The 17,122-nt window shown below is 42.8% G+C and overlaps 1 protein-coding gene across 3 annotated transcripts; it reads right to left on the reverse strand.

Annotated features, from left to right (window-relative positions):
- Positions 1-11,678: 11,678 nt before the first annotated feature.
- Positions 11,679-16,763, reverse strand: LOC107154433 (mannose-binding protein A-like). 3 transcript variants are annotated; one of them, XM_015500047.2, is made up of 5 exons: positions 16,612-16,763; positions 15,919-16,108; positions 15,436-15,552; positions 14,655-14,729; positions 11,679-14,009 (listed from the first exon to the last, which is right to left on the reverse strand). In XM_015500047.2, exons 2-5 carry the CDS (start codon positions 16,097-16,099, stop codon positions 13,636-13,638), a joined length of 747 nt encoding a protein of 248 aa, XP_015355533.1. In that variant the 5' UTR covers positions 16,100-16,108; positions 16,612-16,763; the 3' UTR covers positions 11,679-13,635. The 3 variants fall into 3 exon arrangements, with proteins under 3 accessions (XP_015355533.1, XP_015355534.1, XP_015355535.1); XM_015500048.2 differs by having other exon boundaries at positions 15,919-16,103; positions 16,612-16,735; XM_015500049.2 differs by having other exon boundaries at positions 16,545-16,680.
- Between the last annotated feature and the right edge of the window lie 359 nt (positions 16,764-17,122).

A 17,122-nucleotide genomic window follows, 5' to 3' on the forward strand; every position in this document is an offset into this window, starting at 1 on the left:
TGGTGGTCTTGGTACCTCACTGCCCACCCCAATACTCATGCCAGACCTATTTCTTGACAAGGGGGAGGAAAGAGGAGCAGAATTGTGTGGACAGAAAACTAACCCTGAGAGAAACCTTCAAATCCCCAGGACCCACGAGCATGAGTGCCTGGTTTGTCTTCGAGCACAGAAGACTTGTAAGGAGGGTCATTTGGGCTCTATATGAACAATCTGATTAAAGAGGACTGAAGCAAATAGTTCAGAAGTTCAAGTCTTACCTTAAGCCCTTGAGCACAGAGGGTCTCTTGTGCTAATATACATGAGCAACTTTCAGCTCAAATCTTAAACTGTGCCTACATCCTCAACCATAGTGGCCTAGGTGGCAAGTGAAACCAGGATTATGTGCTCTTAGGCTCTCAGGAAATTTTTGTCTCTCACAATGCCAGGGGCCATTGTGGGAGTGACTTGAAGCCACCCCTGTCTGGAAGGGTGGTCTTCCCTGTAGTACATTAGGAAACCCCTTTCCTGTAGTATATTGGGAAACCCAGTTTAGTGGTATACTTGCAAGTCTCCTTCTTGTTCTTAACCCTCCTGTTACCAAACCAGCCCACATTCCATAATGACCAGCCAGTGGCAAGCTCTCTGATGTCTGCTTTTCTAGGACCCTGTTTTTGTTCTGTATACCCTTGACACACAACACTAACACCTGAGTTGCTTACGATCAGAGCATTCTCACAAGTTTAATGATTGCTTGACCATCTCAAGTTATCTATGTTTTATATACTAGAGAAAAAAACTAGGTGTCTATTAGAGAAAATAAAATGTTAATTGGGTTGTCAAATATTTTTCCAGGCACTGGATATAAAAATGGAAATGGCTATTCAGACTCTCATGGATCCTATAGCCCTGAACTTCCCTAACATCACAGAGAATTAATTGGTGAAACTGTGTTCCAGCAGTGAATGATAAGGTGCTCAGCAAACAGATTTAGAACAAATGGATGGATATTAAGAGACCTTAACAAAGGACACAGAGGAAAGTCATCTTCTTGTGTAATCACTAAGCTACTCAGAGACCAAAATATTCTATTACTATCTGCTCTAATTATCTGTAACTATTAAGCCTCTCTGTGACTAACAGCAGGAATCTTATGGTAGGTTTCACTCTAATATTTGACTGAAAGGCCTTGGGTAGACAGGCATGAACTTGTGATGCATGTTTCTCCTGCAAAGTCAGATAAGACCAGTGCACATGTCATAATGCCCTCTCTTCTATGGCTATGCTGAGTGTGGAGGATTGATTGATGTAAAGTGATACTGCAACCAAACATTCTGGAACCCAACCACCCCTGGGCATCAGCTGGGTCCACTTGGACTTTTTTTGTTGCTATTGTTTTAATTAGTTATACATGATAGTAGAATGAATTTCAATTCATTATTCCACTTGGACTTTGAAATTTGGGGGTTCTTAATGGATACATTTCAAACGGTAACATGTTTGACCACTATTTGCTTGAGAGACTGTAGGCTCCCCCGGACTACCTGGTTGAACCATTTCTGGGCCACAAAGAGGAACTTACAGAGGCTCTGACTGTGCAAAATGGTGCATTCCATATTTATCAACTAGAATGGATGTAGTGCTGAGAAAGTCCAGAGAAAGAGACCCTTAATTCCTACTTGAAAGTCTTATTTGCAGGGCTGAATAAAGTGTTTTTAAGATGTCATTAGGCCCTTTGATCTGTGGTAAGAGCACACTGACCTCACTGACAGCCCTTTTGAGTATTTATTTTTTCATTCCCCTAATCCTTCATTTCAGGCACAAGTGGCTGGCACTTAGTCCAGGGCCCACAGGTCAGCTGGCAACTTTAGGACAAGTAAATACACTCTGTGACCAGATGGACTGGTCAGGGCAGAAAGAAAAGGAGACCAAGAGGTGGGTCCTGAGCAAGGCTGGGATACTTGGTCTCCAGCTAGTGAGAGCCCAAGAGAACAGAAAGGGGATGAGGATGAGAGGGGAGTGAATTTCTCTGTGAATCTAGCAACCTAGTATCCCTCTGAGTGTTCTTCTAAAAAAAAAAAAAAAAAGTATGTGCATGTGTGCATGTGGGGTTATGTGAAAAAGAACATTAGGACAGAACACTGAAGTCTCAGGCTCCATAAGCAAATTTTATTGACAAGGAAGGCCTGCCAGATTGCCCAGTCAAATGGTGCAGCCCCTAGAGTTATTTGAATAGGGGTTTTTATATCTTTTTAACAAAGAACAAGAGTGAGCTGGAAATGGCCTTGGGTGGAGCAAGCTAGAATTGACCTTGAGCACAGGTGGTTGGGAAATGACAGATTTTTGTAGTTAGAGACCTTGGAAAGGGTGGGAGGAGGGTATGGGAGCAGGATATCTTAGGTTTCTTTTTCTTGGCAGTTTATAAGTTTTGGTTTCAGGTTAAGATGGAGTCCCAGAATCAAAACAGAGTTACTAATGTCTAGGATATTTCATTAAACGAGGCTATGAGGACTTCATGAAATGATTTTAAAGCTTTTAGGAAAAGAATAAATTCTACAAGAATCTGGAAAATTGGTTAAAATACATAGATTTGGCCCATCTTATGTTAAAGGGTTTTGCCTTTTTTTAAAACCAACTTGATTAAAATAAATCATGTATTACTTACATAGGAATAAATAGAATGATGCAAAAGAACAGGAAGTTTAAAAATGGATCCAAGTGCATATGTCATATAGGTACGTGATAAAAACAGAACATCAAAATTATAGCAAAATAATGACTTGTCAGTTAATAATCCTAGATTAAATGGCTAAGCATTTAATTTAATCCTAGATTAAATGGCTAAGCATTTAGAGGAAAAGTAAAATCAGATAATCTTAGTTATATATACATATAAAAATCAGAATAAAATATGAGCAATGATTTATGTACTCTTTGAGAGGAAAGAGCTATCTGAAAATGCTACCAGAGAGGGAGACCCAAAGTGATGATATTGATACGTAAAAAAATACATAAATCTTCTTGGCTGAAAAGTAAAACACAACATAAAAACACAAGAAGAAGACTTTCAATGTGCGTAACAGATAAATCAATAAGGAACTGATTTTTACATAGGAAAAATAGGATAAGAAGGAAAAGAGAAAATTCATTAAAAAAAGAAATATTAACAACTGTAGATTGAAACATGAAAAAGTACACAATCTTGGTAGTAACTAAAAAATCAAATTGAATAATAGTAAGTATCCCCAAATCCAGGGAGTAACATTAAAGCTATACTCAGAGGAAAATATATAACTTCAATTTTCATTATTAAAAAAAATTTTTTAAAAGCATGGACTAATTATAGTTGAACTAGGTGCTCATCTTTTTAAAACAAATTTTAGAGACAAGAAAAAATAAAGAACCAAATAAGTAAATATTGAAGTGAAATTAATGAAATATCAAACCAATAAAAAGTAGAAATGGTAAAATCAAAAATCAGACTTCTTATTTTTTTAATTTTATTTATTTATTGATTTGGGGTACCAGGGATTGAACCCAGGGGTGCTTAACTACTAAGCCACATTCCTAGCCTTTTTTTTTTTTTTTGAGACAGTTCCTTAGGGCCTCATTAAGTTGCTGAGGATAACTTTGAAAAATCAAACTTTTTAAAAGTCAAATTCAAAAAATATATCCTGATAAAGCTATACAAAAAATATCCACCAGCATGTAAAGATGCTCCTCAACTTACAACAGGATTATGTCCCAATAAACCCATTGTAAGTTAGAAATATAAATTGAAAATGCATTTAATACACTTAACCTATGCCCAGCACAGTATATTCAGCCCAGTCTACCTTGAATGTGCTCAGAGCACTTATGTCAGCCTACAGTTGGACAAAATCATCTAATGAAAAACCTATTTCATAATAAAGCATTGAATATGTCAATATACAGAGATGGGCATTTTGTAGACCTGATAGGATACAAAACAATACTATATCTGAAAAACACTGGCAGTTATCCACTGTTTCTCCTTAAGGAGTGGCTAGCTGGGAGCTGCGGTGTGCTGCTACTGCCCAGCATTTCGAAGGAGGATGGCACCCAACTTTCTAGCCCAGGAAAGATCCAACTTCAGTATTGGAAGTATGGCGTCACATCGCCATAAAGTTGGAAAATTTTCAAACTATTATAAGTCAGGGACCCCCTGACTTAGTAGTAGCAATAAAAAAGGAAGTATAACCAGAGATACGAAAAAGATTATTCACCTTCTAAGTACTGATTAAGTTTGAAAGAGGCAAGGGTGAAAGGAATTTAGCATTCATTCCCACCCCTCTTTCTTTTCTGGTCTGTGACCTGGGGTCAGATTCTACACCTCTTGCTCTGAAACTCTGGGCGGTTTATAACTCCCTGGCTAAGAGGAAGAAAATGGCACTTTTTCTCGGATCTGGAATTTAGCCCATGACCCTGGTACATTAATCACAAACAAACCATTCAATGGTAAGTATGGTATAAACCATCTCCCTTGAGCTCTCTCTCCGTCCCAGTCACTTTGGGCTACTTTCATCTCTGGACTCCCCAAACCCCTTTCACTTAGTGAATCTGAAATGTACCTGCCTTTTCTGATTCCTGCCCTTGGCATACTTGGGAACCAGAATCCATCTGCACAAGAGAGATAATCACCAAGAACTGCTCCCAGACAGAGGGGTGGGAAAGGGTCAGCCCAGATGGTTAAGGAGAACCCTTGAGAAGATGTTCCCACTAAGGAACAGGGTCTCATGTGCACCTCGGCATACCACATCAGTTTGTAATTTTGTGATTGCCACAGTCATAGGTTATTACAGGGACAGGAAGCTGGACATTTCCGGGGCACTGGGCAGGGTTTGACCATGAGTTCTTTTCTACCCACCATCTGAAATCCCTTGGCCATGACTGTAGGGTTAAATGGCTTTCAAGGTCTTAAACCAGGCAGGGTAGGGAGTAACTAGTTAGCTGTGTGCATTATGTGTGCTAATGTTTGCCATACTTGGCAAAAGACAGCATTGCCTTGCAGGACTGGATGGACCCCAAGAAGGAATATGCCCCTGAATTTTATCAGTGAGCAAAATATTCTCTTTATGAATCTTGCTTCCACTAGTTCATCTTCTAGGAAGCTCCATAACCAGAAACAGAATTACAGCTGGTGGAATAACAATGCCAATAACAATGCCATCTCCTTTGGGGACATGCAGGAGATGTCCACCATCTGTGCACAGCACCCTCTGCTGGCAGCCTGATGGGTCCAGGCACAGTCCCTAAAGTGTCCTTAGTGACAGGTCCCCAGGATGAGCCCCTCTGAAATTTTGAGAGAATATAGTGTTCTCAGAGAGAATCTGATTCAGAGAAAAGTCCAGATTCTTTCCTTGCTGATGCTGAGAAAAGAAAAAAAAAGAGGGGACTTCACTTCAGAGAGATACCCAGAAAGTCCACAGAGGAAGCCCAGGAGCAAGGCCACCAACCCAGTCCCCATGGTCCCAGGCAAGAGCAGAAGCAAAGTTCTATCTTGAGGGGATTCAGAAGTCATCCCTGACTGGAGAGGGTGCAGAGGGAGGAATGTGAAGGTGGCATACAGGAATTCACATTCTAGGTTCAGAAAGGAGGCAGACATGTGGGTGAGGAGCAATGAATTCCACTAGTAACTTGGACTTCTTGAACAGTGAGGACTGTTAGGGTCCAGCATGCTGGAGACTTGTGGTCACCCAGTAGGAACCTGCATCTGGATCTGGCTCTGCAAAGTAGGTGCACAATTCGAGTGACTGTAGCAACCAGGACAGAAGTGGAGAGAAGGAAAGCATTCCAAATTGCAGACAGGTGCTCATGGGATCACAGCACTTGGTCCCACATGTAAGTCTCTCTGGGTTTGCCAACTCTGCCCTCCCAGCAGAGGGCAGCATGAAACCACAGCACCTGCTGCACAGGCTTCTCTGAGGATCCCCTATAACCTGGGAAAGGAGGTTGTGCCCATAGCTCTCCTTCTAAATGAGTTTTGCTGCTTATTCCTTGGATGCAGCTTGGAGCTGAGTTAAGCTCTGGAGAAAAGACTTGAGTTGCACGTTTTGGGGGAGAACTCAGATTCCTTCATTCATTTATTGGTTCAACAGTTATTAATTGAGTGTGTGGTTCCCCACCCTTTTCTAGGAACTGGGATTGCAAAAATGAAAAACATAGTCTTGTAATAATCACAACATCAGGGGCTGATGCTTGCATGACATTATCTGGAGTCAGTGATGCCTAATTTCTTTGATTACATCAGCTCATCTACTCCTAACAGTCCTCTGAGGTGGACACTATTATTATCCAGTTTTGTCAAGAAGGAAACTAAAGCATAGAGAATATATGCAACTTGCCCAAGGTCACACAGCTGAAAAGTGATGAAGCCAAGATCTGAATCAGGATCTGAATTTAGGCAGTCAGTCTAGTTTCAGTGTCCTCACTATTTTTTTTTAAGTACTGGGGATTGAAGCCAGATGTGCTTACCACTGAGCTACCTCCCTAGTCCTTTTTTTATTTTTTATTTTGAGTCTAGTTCTCATTAAGTTGCTGAGGCTTGTCTTGAACTTATAATCCTTCTGCCTCAGTCTCCCAAGTTGCTGCAGTTGCAGTGTGCCCTGCAAGAGTCCTCACTCTTTTTAAAATATTTTTAGTTATACATGGACACAATATATTTATTTTGTTTATTCATTTTTATGTGGTGCTGAGGATCGAACTCAGTGCCTTACATGTGTGAGGTAAGCGCTCTGCCACTGAACCACAACCCCAGCCCAAGAGTCCTCACTCTTAATGATCTGATATTATTCAAACAAATAATCAGCCAAAATAGTCAATATCTATAACTCCTGAGAAGAAAATAAAACAAATGTTATATTGTTAACTGATGTTGGAGTCATCTTAGATTCAGTGATCAGATAAGGACTCAGATGAGGGCAGCAGTGATCCAAGATCTGCACAGAAGGTTATACTACTGTACAAACAATTTCTGTCAAGCCCCCAGCATCCTACAACACAGTTTAGGGTCACTTATAGACCTTGAATAAGTGACCAAACACAAGTACTCTGCACTAAGAGTCTCTGGAACTATCCAGATTTGGGGAGAAGGTGAGGGCTGAGACCCCTAGCAATAGGATGCAGGGAATTTCAAGCATTAGGTCTGTTGATCTCCATAGAGACACTCAACACACATTAACACATGCAAAAAAAAAAAAATATGTACAAACAGCCCAACCTTTTGAACACACAGGTCTCCAGTCTGAGTCCCAGGGGCGGGTCTCCCATACTTTGAGACTCCTAGAGCTGTTTCAGCCCCAGACTCACTCCCTGAAGTCACAGGGGGCAGTAGGCACCTAGAAATGTGTAGGAAAAAATTGGAGTCCACAGTTGTTTTTTACTAGCGGGACACTGATTAGTTGAGAGAGATTGTTCAGGATCTGTGTTATTTAGGTTTTTGTTGCTGTGGCCAAAATATCTGACAAGAAACACTTAGAGGAGGAAAGGTTTGTTTTGGATCATGGTTTCAGAGGTTTAGTCCATGTTGGCCTACTCCATTGCTCTGGGCCAAGGTGAGGCAGAACATCATGGCAGAAAGGCATGATAGAAGAGTGCTACTCTGTTGTTCATGGTGTCCAGGAAACAGAGAGAGAAAGAGAAAGAGTAAGGGGTCACAGGGAAGATGAACCCTTGCAGGGCATGCTCCCAGTGACCCACCTTCTCCAGTCATGCCCCAGCTGCTTAGAGTTACCACCCACTTAGTCTATTCAAATTAGCATGGACTGATTAGATTACAACTCTCATAATCTGATTACTTCACCTCTGAATATTCTTGCATTAACACAGGAGCTTTGGAGGGATACATCATATCCCAACCATAACAAGGTGTAACACTCTAAATGAAACAGAACCATTTGCCTCGTGATGGGCCTACAAGGAATCGAGAAACCCTGACATCTGCTACTTGGTCACTGTTGTGGTGTGAAACTGATAAATACAATCAATAAGAGTGTAAGTTATAGGTTATATATTAGTAAAAAATATATATTACAGATATAAGATTTTGATAAGTAAGATAAGACTACTATAAAGTAAGAACTGTCATAGACAGTCCTAAGACTCCATTTTGCTGTCTCCTATAAAAAACTACTACAAGAACTGTTTCTGAGAAACTGAAATGAAAGCTGTTTTCTTATTTTTTTTAAAAAAAATTGTCTTTCTGAACTTTGTACCCCACAAATTGTACCCTACTCAGGATGCAGCAGTGGTCATGGTGAGTACATCCTGGGTGTGAATGCCCTTTTGGATCTACATGACTTAGAAGTAGATCCTCACCCCACTGACCCCTGCCCAAATTCAGGATACGACTGTCTAGCACCTGCTTGAACCCAGGACTGTGGTCAACTGAACTGCAAAGCTAATGTTTTTTTTGCTTTTGTTTACCACTTGCTTGCTGACTGGAAAATTCCAGTCCTGCCTAGAGCCCACAGGTCCCACTTATTAATGTTTTAATTTCTATAATTGGCTAGCTTACACGATGATAAGCAAGTCACTAAGTTGTGGTTTTTGCGCTTATTTTCTCTTTGGATGGACCGGGAAGCTGCTGTCCTCCCAGAGAGCTTGAGTCTCTGCGGTGGGTGACAGTTTCTGGCCAGGTAAATAAAGCTCTCTTTTGATCTGAATTCAGACTTAGAGTGCTTTCTGGGGTGACTCCCCATAACAGTCACCCTGTGAGAGTGAAAGGCAGGCAGAAAGTCCCTATGGTGACTGTATTTCTTGGGGCAGTGATTTCCAAAACTGGCCAAACTTCCAGATCACCTGAGGATTTCACTAAGATGAATATTTCTGATATTTTAATTCACTGGGTCCAGAATGGAACTAGATCTTACAATTTTATCAAGCATTCCAATCAATTCTGGTCTCTATGCTGAAGGGCCACATGAGGTGGCATAAATCATTCACCTGCCAGGAAAAGGCAGGTGAGACTGTGGCATGGCAGTAGCTAGCCTGAAGCATTTGTTTAGTTAGTAAAGGGCTACTTGCACCCTATTTCTTTAAAACATGAAAATTGTGTTTGCCTGGACAAACCACCACTTCCTTCTTAGAGGCTCTGCGCCCTCCCCACACGGTGGTCACCAGGGTCAGAAGCACCCTTCCCAGATGGCCTCCTGTCCTGAGCTCCTTCTGCTTTCCTGGGAATCTATCAGCCACTCAGGGTTACTAGGACAACATCACTTTACAAAATCCACTTCCTGACATCTCCAGCCACTTGATAACATCAGATCTATTCCTGGTTAATGAGAAAGAAAAGAAAAAGAAAAAGAAACCTCTGATTCCTGGCAGTTACCAAAGCACAGATCATTTACATAATAACAAGCAAACAACCTCCCAAGTCAGAGGCTCAGCATGTCATATGAGGGGAGGGAGGCGGGTTATAGTTCACGGCCTGACTCTTGGCACTGATCAATTTCAGGCAGCCACAGAGAAAGAAGATTTGCTCACCCCTGAAGGGAAGGAGATCTGACAGACATGAATGGCAGGCGTCAGCTGCTACCCTGAGTCCCCATCTCTGGGTGGAGCAAGGCCAAAGGTGTCAGAAGCAAGAGTTGTAGAACTTCAAAGGAAGATTGTCCTGTAGGATCAAGTCCCTGAAATTCCAGGATCTGGAACCTGGGATGGAATCTGGGCCTTGAATGTTACAAGCTTTGGTAATTATGGTCATACTGGTCATGTTTCAGCTTCCACAGAAGAACATGGACTCACAGACACAATTTAAGCCCAAAGTCTCCAACTTATGGACGATTTGTATTTGCCCTTCCAACTTACCCAGAGTGGTTTTCTTTTCTTTTCTTTTTTTCCCCCACATTTTTTATTGGTGCATTCTAGTTATACATTCTGATGGGATTATTTGTTACATATCTGTGCATGCACATGTTACAAAATATAACAATATAATTTGGCCAATATCACTCACCCAGATTGGTTTTCTATAGACTTCAGAAATAGCTGGTATTTACCCCACAATTAGCTTAGGCAATAAAAACTGAAAGCAGATTTCAGATCCTGCAACTCTATTCCTGAAATGATCCTGCAGTCTGCATCTATATGTGACCACTGGTTCCTATAGCTTTTGAAGACAGAACCCTTTAGAGACTGAGGTAAAGCCTGGGAAACTGTGGCCCAGAAAGTCAACATACCATTCAGTGCATCGCATCGATAGGGAGTTAACTTCAATCGACAGTCTCTTGCTTCCAAACTTAGAACTTTCCACCTACGAAACCATCTCTTCTTCAACCCTAATATGGTACACAGTGACCTGTGCCTTTTTCTCCCCCTGGGAATGGCTCCAGAGCCAGAGTCTAGGCTTCATAGACTTCTGAACACTGACTTCCTTTCCAAGAATGCTCTGCAGCGTGACCACCAGGTTTTCACTCTGTGCAAAGAGCAGCAAAGAAAGACCGAAGCTCAGAGGTGTCTGCCAGCTCCCTGTTCCAAAAACATTTCCAGCATGGAAAATGGGTAGCAGAGACGCCTATTCCTTTAGAACAATGAGGCTCAAAAGATTCCTCTCAGTCATCTCCATTCCTACATTCTCAAGGAGAACATGCTGCCTGTGGTCTCTTAATATCTGTTCTTGGAGTGTCCAGCTTCGTTGGTATGTGTTATGGTGTAGAATGAAGTGTTCCCCAAAAGCTCATGTGTGAGACAACTTAAGAATTTTCAGAGGTGCAATGATCAGATTATGAGAGGTATGATCTAATCAGTGGATTTATTCATTAATATGGATTACAATGATAACTGTAGGCAAGTAGTTTAGAGAAGTAGGTCACTTCGGGTGTATCTTTGGGGTTTGTTTGTTTTTTCCCCTGGTGAGCAGAGTATTCTGTGTGTGTGTGTATGTGTGTGTGTGTGTGCATGTGTGTGTGTGTGTGTGTCCTGGTCACCATGTCCTCAGCTGCTTTCCTCCACCATGCCTTCTGCCATAATGATGTGCCTTACCTCCAGCCCAGAGCCATGGAGTTGACCAGCCACAGGCCTCTAAAACCATGAGCCAAAATAAACTTCCTCCTCAAGTGGCAATTTTATCCACAGCAATGCAAAAGCTGACTAAAATGGTATGTAAGAGATGTCAATCATTGTACATCCTTTAGTAAAGAACCATCTGCCTTCAGCCTTTGGAGGAGAGGGAAAAAGAGACTGGAGGGACACCTTGAACCCATCATTTCTTTCTTGTTCTAGGTATGCTGGGAGGCCTGGGTGAACTGTAATTTCTATCTTTGGACTCTTACAAGAATTCCATATTTTAAGATGAACTTACCTTCTCCAAAGCTACCTGATAGGGGTCCATTGGAAAGTGAATACAGAGAAAGAGAGATAGTTCTAGGTTGAGGTCAAAATGGTGGTGGGAAGGGGATAGACATATAGAGAGAGGAGCTCTGAAAGGACCATCAAGTGCTGGATCAGGGGAAGAACAAGCTCTATCCATTTGGGAAAACTGCATGCCCTGCAGGGTGGGCTGAGAGAACCAGCAGGGACTCTCTAAGTGACCAGGGATAGGGCAGGAGAGAAGGAGGATGGGTCCCTGTGGCAGAGAGAACTCTTGGGGCAGGAATGTGAAGCTCTAGTAATGGAGGGATGCAGGAGGAAGGGGGCTGGGAGACAAAATAAACAGAAACTGACTGAGAGGACAACAGAAGAGCTTGAGCTTGTCCTAAAAGTTTTTATTGCATTTCAAGAACTGAGCCAGTGACCCTCACCTGTTGGGAAACCATCCCTGCAGCTGACAAAACTGCATCTTCTGCATTTTTATAGCGTAGCGACTGTCCTTTATGCACGGTATAACAAAAGGGACATTCGTCTTGGGTATACCATAACAACCCCTCACCCTTACCATAAATAAGAAAGAATTATGTAAGAGTTACCTATTGTAGCTGTGAGAAAATTTAGCTGTTGTAGCTGTGAGAAAATTTAGGTGAAACTTATGTTCTGGTTACAGTCATTCTGGGTCATCATACATATATATTTTTCATTTTCTAAAAAGTCTCTAGTCTTTCCTTTTTCTATTTTCCTTAATACATGGTTTCATAGGTGCCTCTAAGTTTTAAGCAGTTTCCAATGCCATTGGTAAGTAGCCTGGATTCCAATTAAAAGTAGTGAATTGTTCTGCTGTATTTCACAAAAATGTTTTCATTACTGCCAATCACAGTAGCTAAAGAAAATTTGGTAATGTGACAATCTAGGTGTGCTAGAGGCCAAGGACAAAAGTCCTATCACTTTTACCCTGCTGGCCCCAGTACCTTCAGCATGTCCCAATCCAACTCCCACGCCTGCCTGAACAGTTCTACAGAAGGTCCCCCACCCCCACCTCCTGGCAGGAAGAAGTATGGCCTGACAGTCACTTCTCGGTAGCCGATCCATTTGTTCATTTGTAATTCTTTGATATATTCATTTAACAAATATTAGTCTAGAGTTATTAGCCACCGAGTGCTTCTCTTGGTAGTTCAGATACAAAGAGAAATAAAGCAGAAAACAAAGGTTACCAAAAACTTTTCACTAAGTGAAAGTGGCCCTTGTTCCATTTATGAATTATTTTCCAATCTCATTTTGTGATGGGCATGCAGCTGGAGTTGCAATTCATCCTCTTCTCCTGGTTTGCTGCATAGATGCTTTGAAATCTCAGATCTCCTCACCCTGAGGTAGTTGAAAAACCTCCATGGTTAAGCAGAATCATGAGCCAAAACCACAGCAGAATGCTGCTCAGAGGAGATTGCATTTGCTGATTGGCTGGTCCTGCAGAATTGGACCCTTAGGGTGTAGAACTCACTTGGGGAGAGTTTGTCCTCTTGTGTATACAAATAATGGGACACTGACCCACAATGGAGATAGAATGTTACCATGAAAGGAAGGTACAGTGGGAACAGAGACTAACAATGTCTGTGAGAAGGGCACACCCTGCAATTGTCTCCTCCCATGCTGCTGGTATGTACCATGATGCTGAATCATCCCCTTAAAATTATGCAGGAAGGAAAAGATGTTCTTTGCCCTCAAGTTCACTCTAGTGGCTAAAGAAAAGCCACAGGAAGTTGAGTGGGGTAAGGGGATTCTCAGGACTAATACTTGTCACTCATATGGATATTGCCAGATATTACAGTCAGAAAGTGGAAGGTGCCCGGGGGTGACTCATGAAACCAAGAGACAATATCCATAGCATGGAGAGTGCTAGGCTGGCCCTGGGGAAGGGTTTAGGAAAGGAGAATTGGCACCAAGGAGTGCAATTATTGGAAAGAAGGAATTGGATGTCTTTGTCCCTGAGATCTACTATCTATTCTAACACAGGTATGGCACTCCACGGGTCCCTCTGGCAGGTTGAGTGTCCTCACTGTAAAAGAAGAGAGTTTATTTGGCCCTTTCAATGGCTGAATCTACTTCAGTACTGTTCTGATAAGACAATGTCCCTGGGCTGGACCAGATCCTTGTGCCCCATAGTTAGCTTCTGCCATTTCCCCATCCCACGATTAAATATGCCTCCTTCACTCTAGCTCCTTCTCCAAACAGGAATGACTTAATTCTAGCCATGGGAAACCAGCACTGAATTCTCTTTTGAAGCAGCATAGAGCTCAGCAGGGAGACAAGGAAGGGCCAGAGAAATGAGGTGCTTTAGGCTGGGAACTCACAGACAACCAGGTGGGAGGACGAGCAGGAAACATCATTCCAGAGTCCATCCTTCAAGAGAATCACACAGTCCTCCCCTGAGCCATAGTTATTAGGCTCACTCGCCTTCCAGTTGCTGTAGGTTAGCCTCCCTCCTGTCACATACATAAACTGGCCTTCTGTAACCTCATCTGTGATACCCAGGAAGGCATTGTCTCTGGCCACCTGTTGGATGTTCTTGTTCTCCTCAGCATTCTTGGGGGCAGCCACAGTGGCCTGGAGCTCTGTGCACCAAGCCTTCGCTTTGGAAAAAGGCATATTTTCACCATTGGTCACGTAGAACTTCTTTCCAGACTTTTTGCCCAAAGAGAAGGCTTGCACTGAAATCACAAAGAGTAGATGAGGCTGACTGGAGCCCAGCTCAGGACAGTAGGTGAAAAAGCCCTTCTCTGGGAACTGGACTCTAAAAAATAGTACCATGCCCAAGCGAATGCCCTCTGACAGAGACTATGAGGAGGCCATTTCCCAGCTGTAGAGTCATGGAAGGGACATAACCTCTGGCAGACAGCCAGATCCCATCCTTGAGACCTACATTGGTTAAAAACTACCCTGGCACTTGGTGGACAGAGAAGACATGCTTGGGCCTCACTGACAGGATCAGGTACCAACAACCATGTAGGAACAGTGGATGTCAAGAAAGGAGCAAAGACTTTGGAGACAACAGATCCCTCTTCACTTCTTCCTCTGCCCCTTGCTGGCAGTGTGATGTGGAATAAGTTCCCTATGCTTCCTGAAATTCTTTTTCCTCATCTGCAGACAAAACACATATAACAACCACAACTAACATTGGTGAGGGGATTGAATGAAACCCTATTACAGGAAAATGACAACCCAGCACAGACCCTGGTATGTATTGAGTATTCCTAAGTGTTAGTTCTTTCTCTTCCACTCTCCCTCCAAATCTAGTTCATGCTGAAGAAAAAAGTGAGGGTCAAGTACATGTTGGGGGCAGAGAAAAGACTTACACTTTTTGATGCGGTCCAATTCTGATTTCAGGTTCCTTATCTCTCTCTCTAAGTTAGCCAGTTTAGTCTCAGCAGCTGCAAAGCAATAGAGACAAGGGTACTTAGTAAGAAGACCTGAAATTGGAGAACAGAATATTTTGGAAAAGGATTTTTTTTTTGGCTTACTTAAATGTAAGCTTGTTGCAAAAAAACAAGAAATCAAAATGAAGCAAAAAAAAATTAACTGTATTTCTGTCTTCCCAGTTATATCTTGATGTTATCGTTTGGATCTGGAGTGTCCCCAGCTGGTGGCATTATTGGGGGATAGTGGACACTTTAGGAGGAAGTAGGTCACTGGGGGCTTTGTCCTTGAGGACATATCTTGTCCCCACTCCTCCCTACCTCTCCTTTTGCTTCTGGCTGCCATGAGGTGAGCAGCTTTGTTTCACTACATCCTTCTGCCGTGATATTCTACTTCCTCACAGACCCAGAAACAGTGGAGCCTGAGAGCACAGATGGACTCCTCTAAAACCATGGGCCAAATTAGTCTTTTCTACTTTAGGTTGATTTTCTCACAGTGAGAAAAGTTGACTAATAGACTTAGTCACCCTTAGCAACTTGTGACTATAATCCTGGATTCTTTTCTTCACCTTTTGCTTATGGTGATGTTATAATAATTTTGGGGGGGTTGAAATATAACTTTTGTTTTTATTTATTTATTTATTTATTTTTGTTTTAAATACACAAATTTCTTTTTTTTTTATTTATTAATTCCCAGATCTTACTGGGGTGTGCTCCTTACCCGAACTATCTCCACGATCTCCTTTTTGGCCTCTTGGTCCTGGAGCCCCAGGCGCCCCTGTATTTCCTGGAGGCCCCAGTTTCCCTGGAGGGCCCTGCAAACCTCTGAGCCCTTGACCTGTTACGAAGCAAGGAACAATGACCCATGATCATTACTCATTTTCCCTCTCTAAGAGCTCAACACTTGATTCACACTGACCCCAGGGAACTAGTAGTGACTCAGAGAAGAAAGTGCTTCTGCATCCCAGTGCAAGAAGGCTGTCCTGAAGGCAATATCACACTCCCAATTTCTATGGAAGTGTGGGATCTTGGAGAGCCAGAGAGCACCTTTGTTCGGAAGGCAGTGATGTGTTATAAGGACTACTCAGGTGCACTAATATCCACCATAATAAAAGCTGAGCCTCCCCAGGTCTCTGCTATATCCCTCATGTGGAACAGTCCCCTGCTGGCGACATTCAGGAAGACAGAGCAGCCCGTCATGTACCTGGCTCTCCCTTTTCTCCCTTGAGTCCATCTCGCCCATCTCTGCCTGGAGTGCCGTTGGTGACAGGGATCCCACAGGTAATCACAGAGCAGGTCTTCTGGGCATCCTCACATGTTTTTGTTTCTGAGGCCACTGTCACCACACTCAGGAGAAAGACAGGGAGTAATGGAAACAGGAACATGGTCCTTACCTCAGAGTGGAGAAAGTCAAGGGAAAAAAAATCATCTCATTTTGTTGAGTCAGCATATGCTGCTACCTGTGCTTGCCTCCCCTGGCCTGTCAGGGCCCTTCACCTTCCCTTTCTCCAGGACCAGTTGGAGAGAGGTCTGGTTGGAAGGGAACTCCCGTGATCAATCCTTTGACATCTTTCCCCTCCCTCCCTCCCTCCCTCCCTTCTTCCCTTCCTTCCTTCCTTCCTTCCTTTCCTGTTGGTCCTGGAGTCCACAGTCAAGGTTTCTATATGGTACTGGTGCACTCACACCCCACTCATCACTTCCTTTGGAAAAGACCACCTTTAGCTTGCAGATGGTCAAGTGGATCCAAGAAAGACACAGATGCCTTGGATCATAGAGTCAGAAGCCCAGGTGGGCCTATTTACCCTTCTAAAACTTCTACTCAGTCCTCACCAGGTTCAAGCCATGAAGCCAGACTGTAGGCCCAGGTCTCCACCTCTTTCCTCCAGAAATGACTTACCCGGCACAGAGGCAATGCAGGGAAGGGAGCCCTCCAGCTCAGGCTTCTGGCAGCTGCCGCAACAATGTCAGGCCCAATTAGGCTGGTAACCAAGAACCACACTGGCCTGGCCTTCAACCCCAGATTAATAAACAACTATCCTGGGCTGGAGATGTAGTTTAGCACTACAACACTTGCCTTGCATATATGAGGCCCTGGATGCCACCCATAGCCCTGCAAAAAATTAATGAATAAATGAAAATAAAATTAAATTCTAATAAACAACCATTCTTGGAGCTGCTATAACTAGGTAGTTCTCCTGGGCTGCTGGTGGGGTCTCCAGAACAGTTCTAGGCAGTGTCTCTATAGTAAACCAACTCCTCCTTCACCTGTCCCACCCACACATCCATTTGTACAGCTCAGTCACTCTGATCCTATAGAGTCACAAGCTCTCAGCACAGTTCCATCTAGATACTTATTTCCAAAACAAACATGCACAGATGTTATACCAGACAAACACATGTGTTCATGC

The sequence above is a fragment of the Marmota marmota genome, unplaced genomic scaffold (genome assembly GCF_001458135.2).
Source record: "Marmota marmota marmota unplaced genomic scaffold, marMar, whole genome shotgun sequence".
Lineage (NCBI taxonomy): Eukaryota > Metazoa > Chordata > Mammalia > Rodentia > Sciuridae > Marmota > Marmota marmota.

Excerpts from the sequence above, each read along its gene's own strand:
- LOC107154433 (XM_015500047.2), bottom strand. The coding sequence starts at position 16,099 with ATGTTCCTGTTTCCATTACTCCCTGTCTTTCTCCTGAGTGTGGTGACA. Across the intron at positions 14,730-15,435 it reads AGATCGTGGAGATAGTTCGG|CTGCTGAGACTAAACTGGCT; the intron begins GTAAGGAGCACA and ends ATTGCTTTGCAG. Across the intron at positions 14,010-14,654 it reads ATTGGACCGCATCAAAAAGT|TGCAAGCCTTCTCTTTGGGC; the intron begins GTAAGTCTTTTC and ends TTGTGATTTCAG.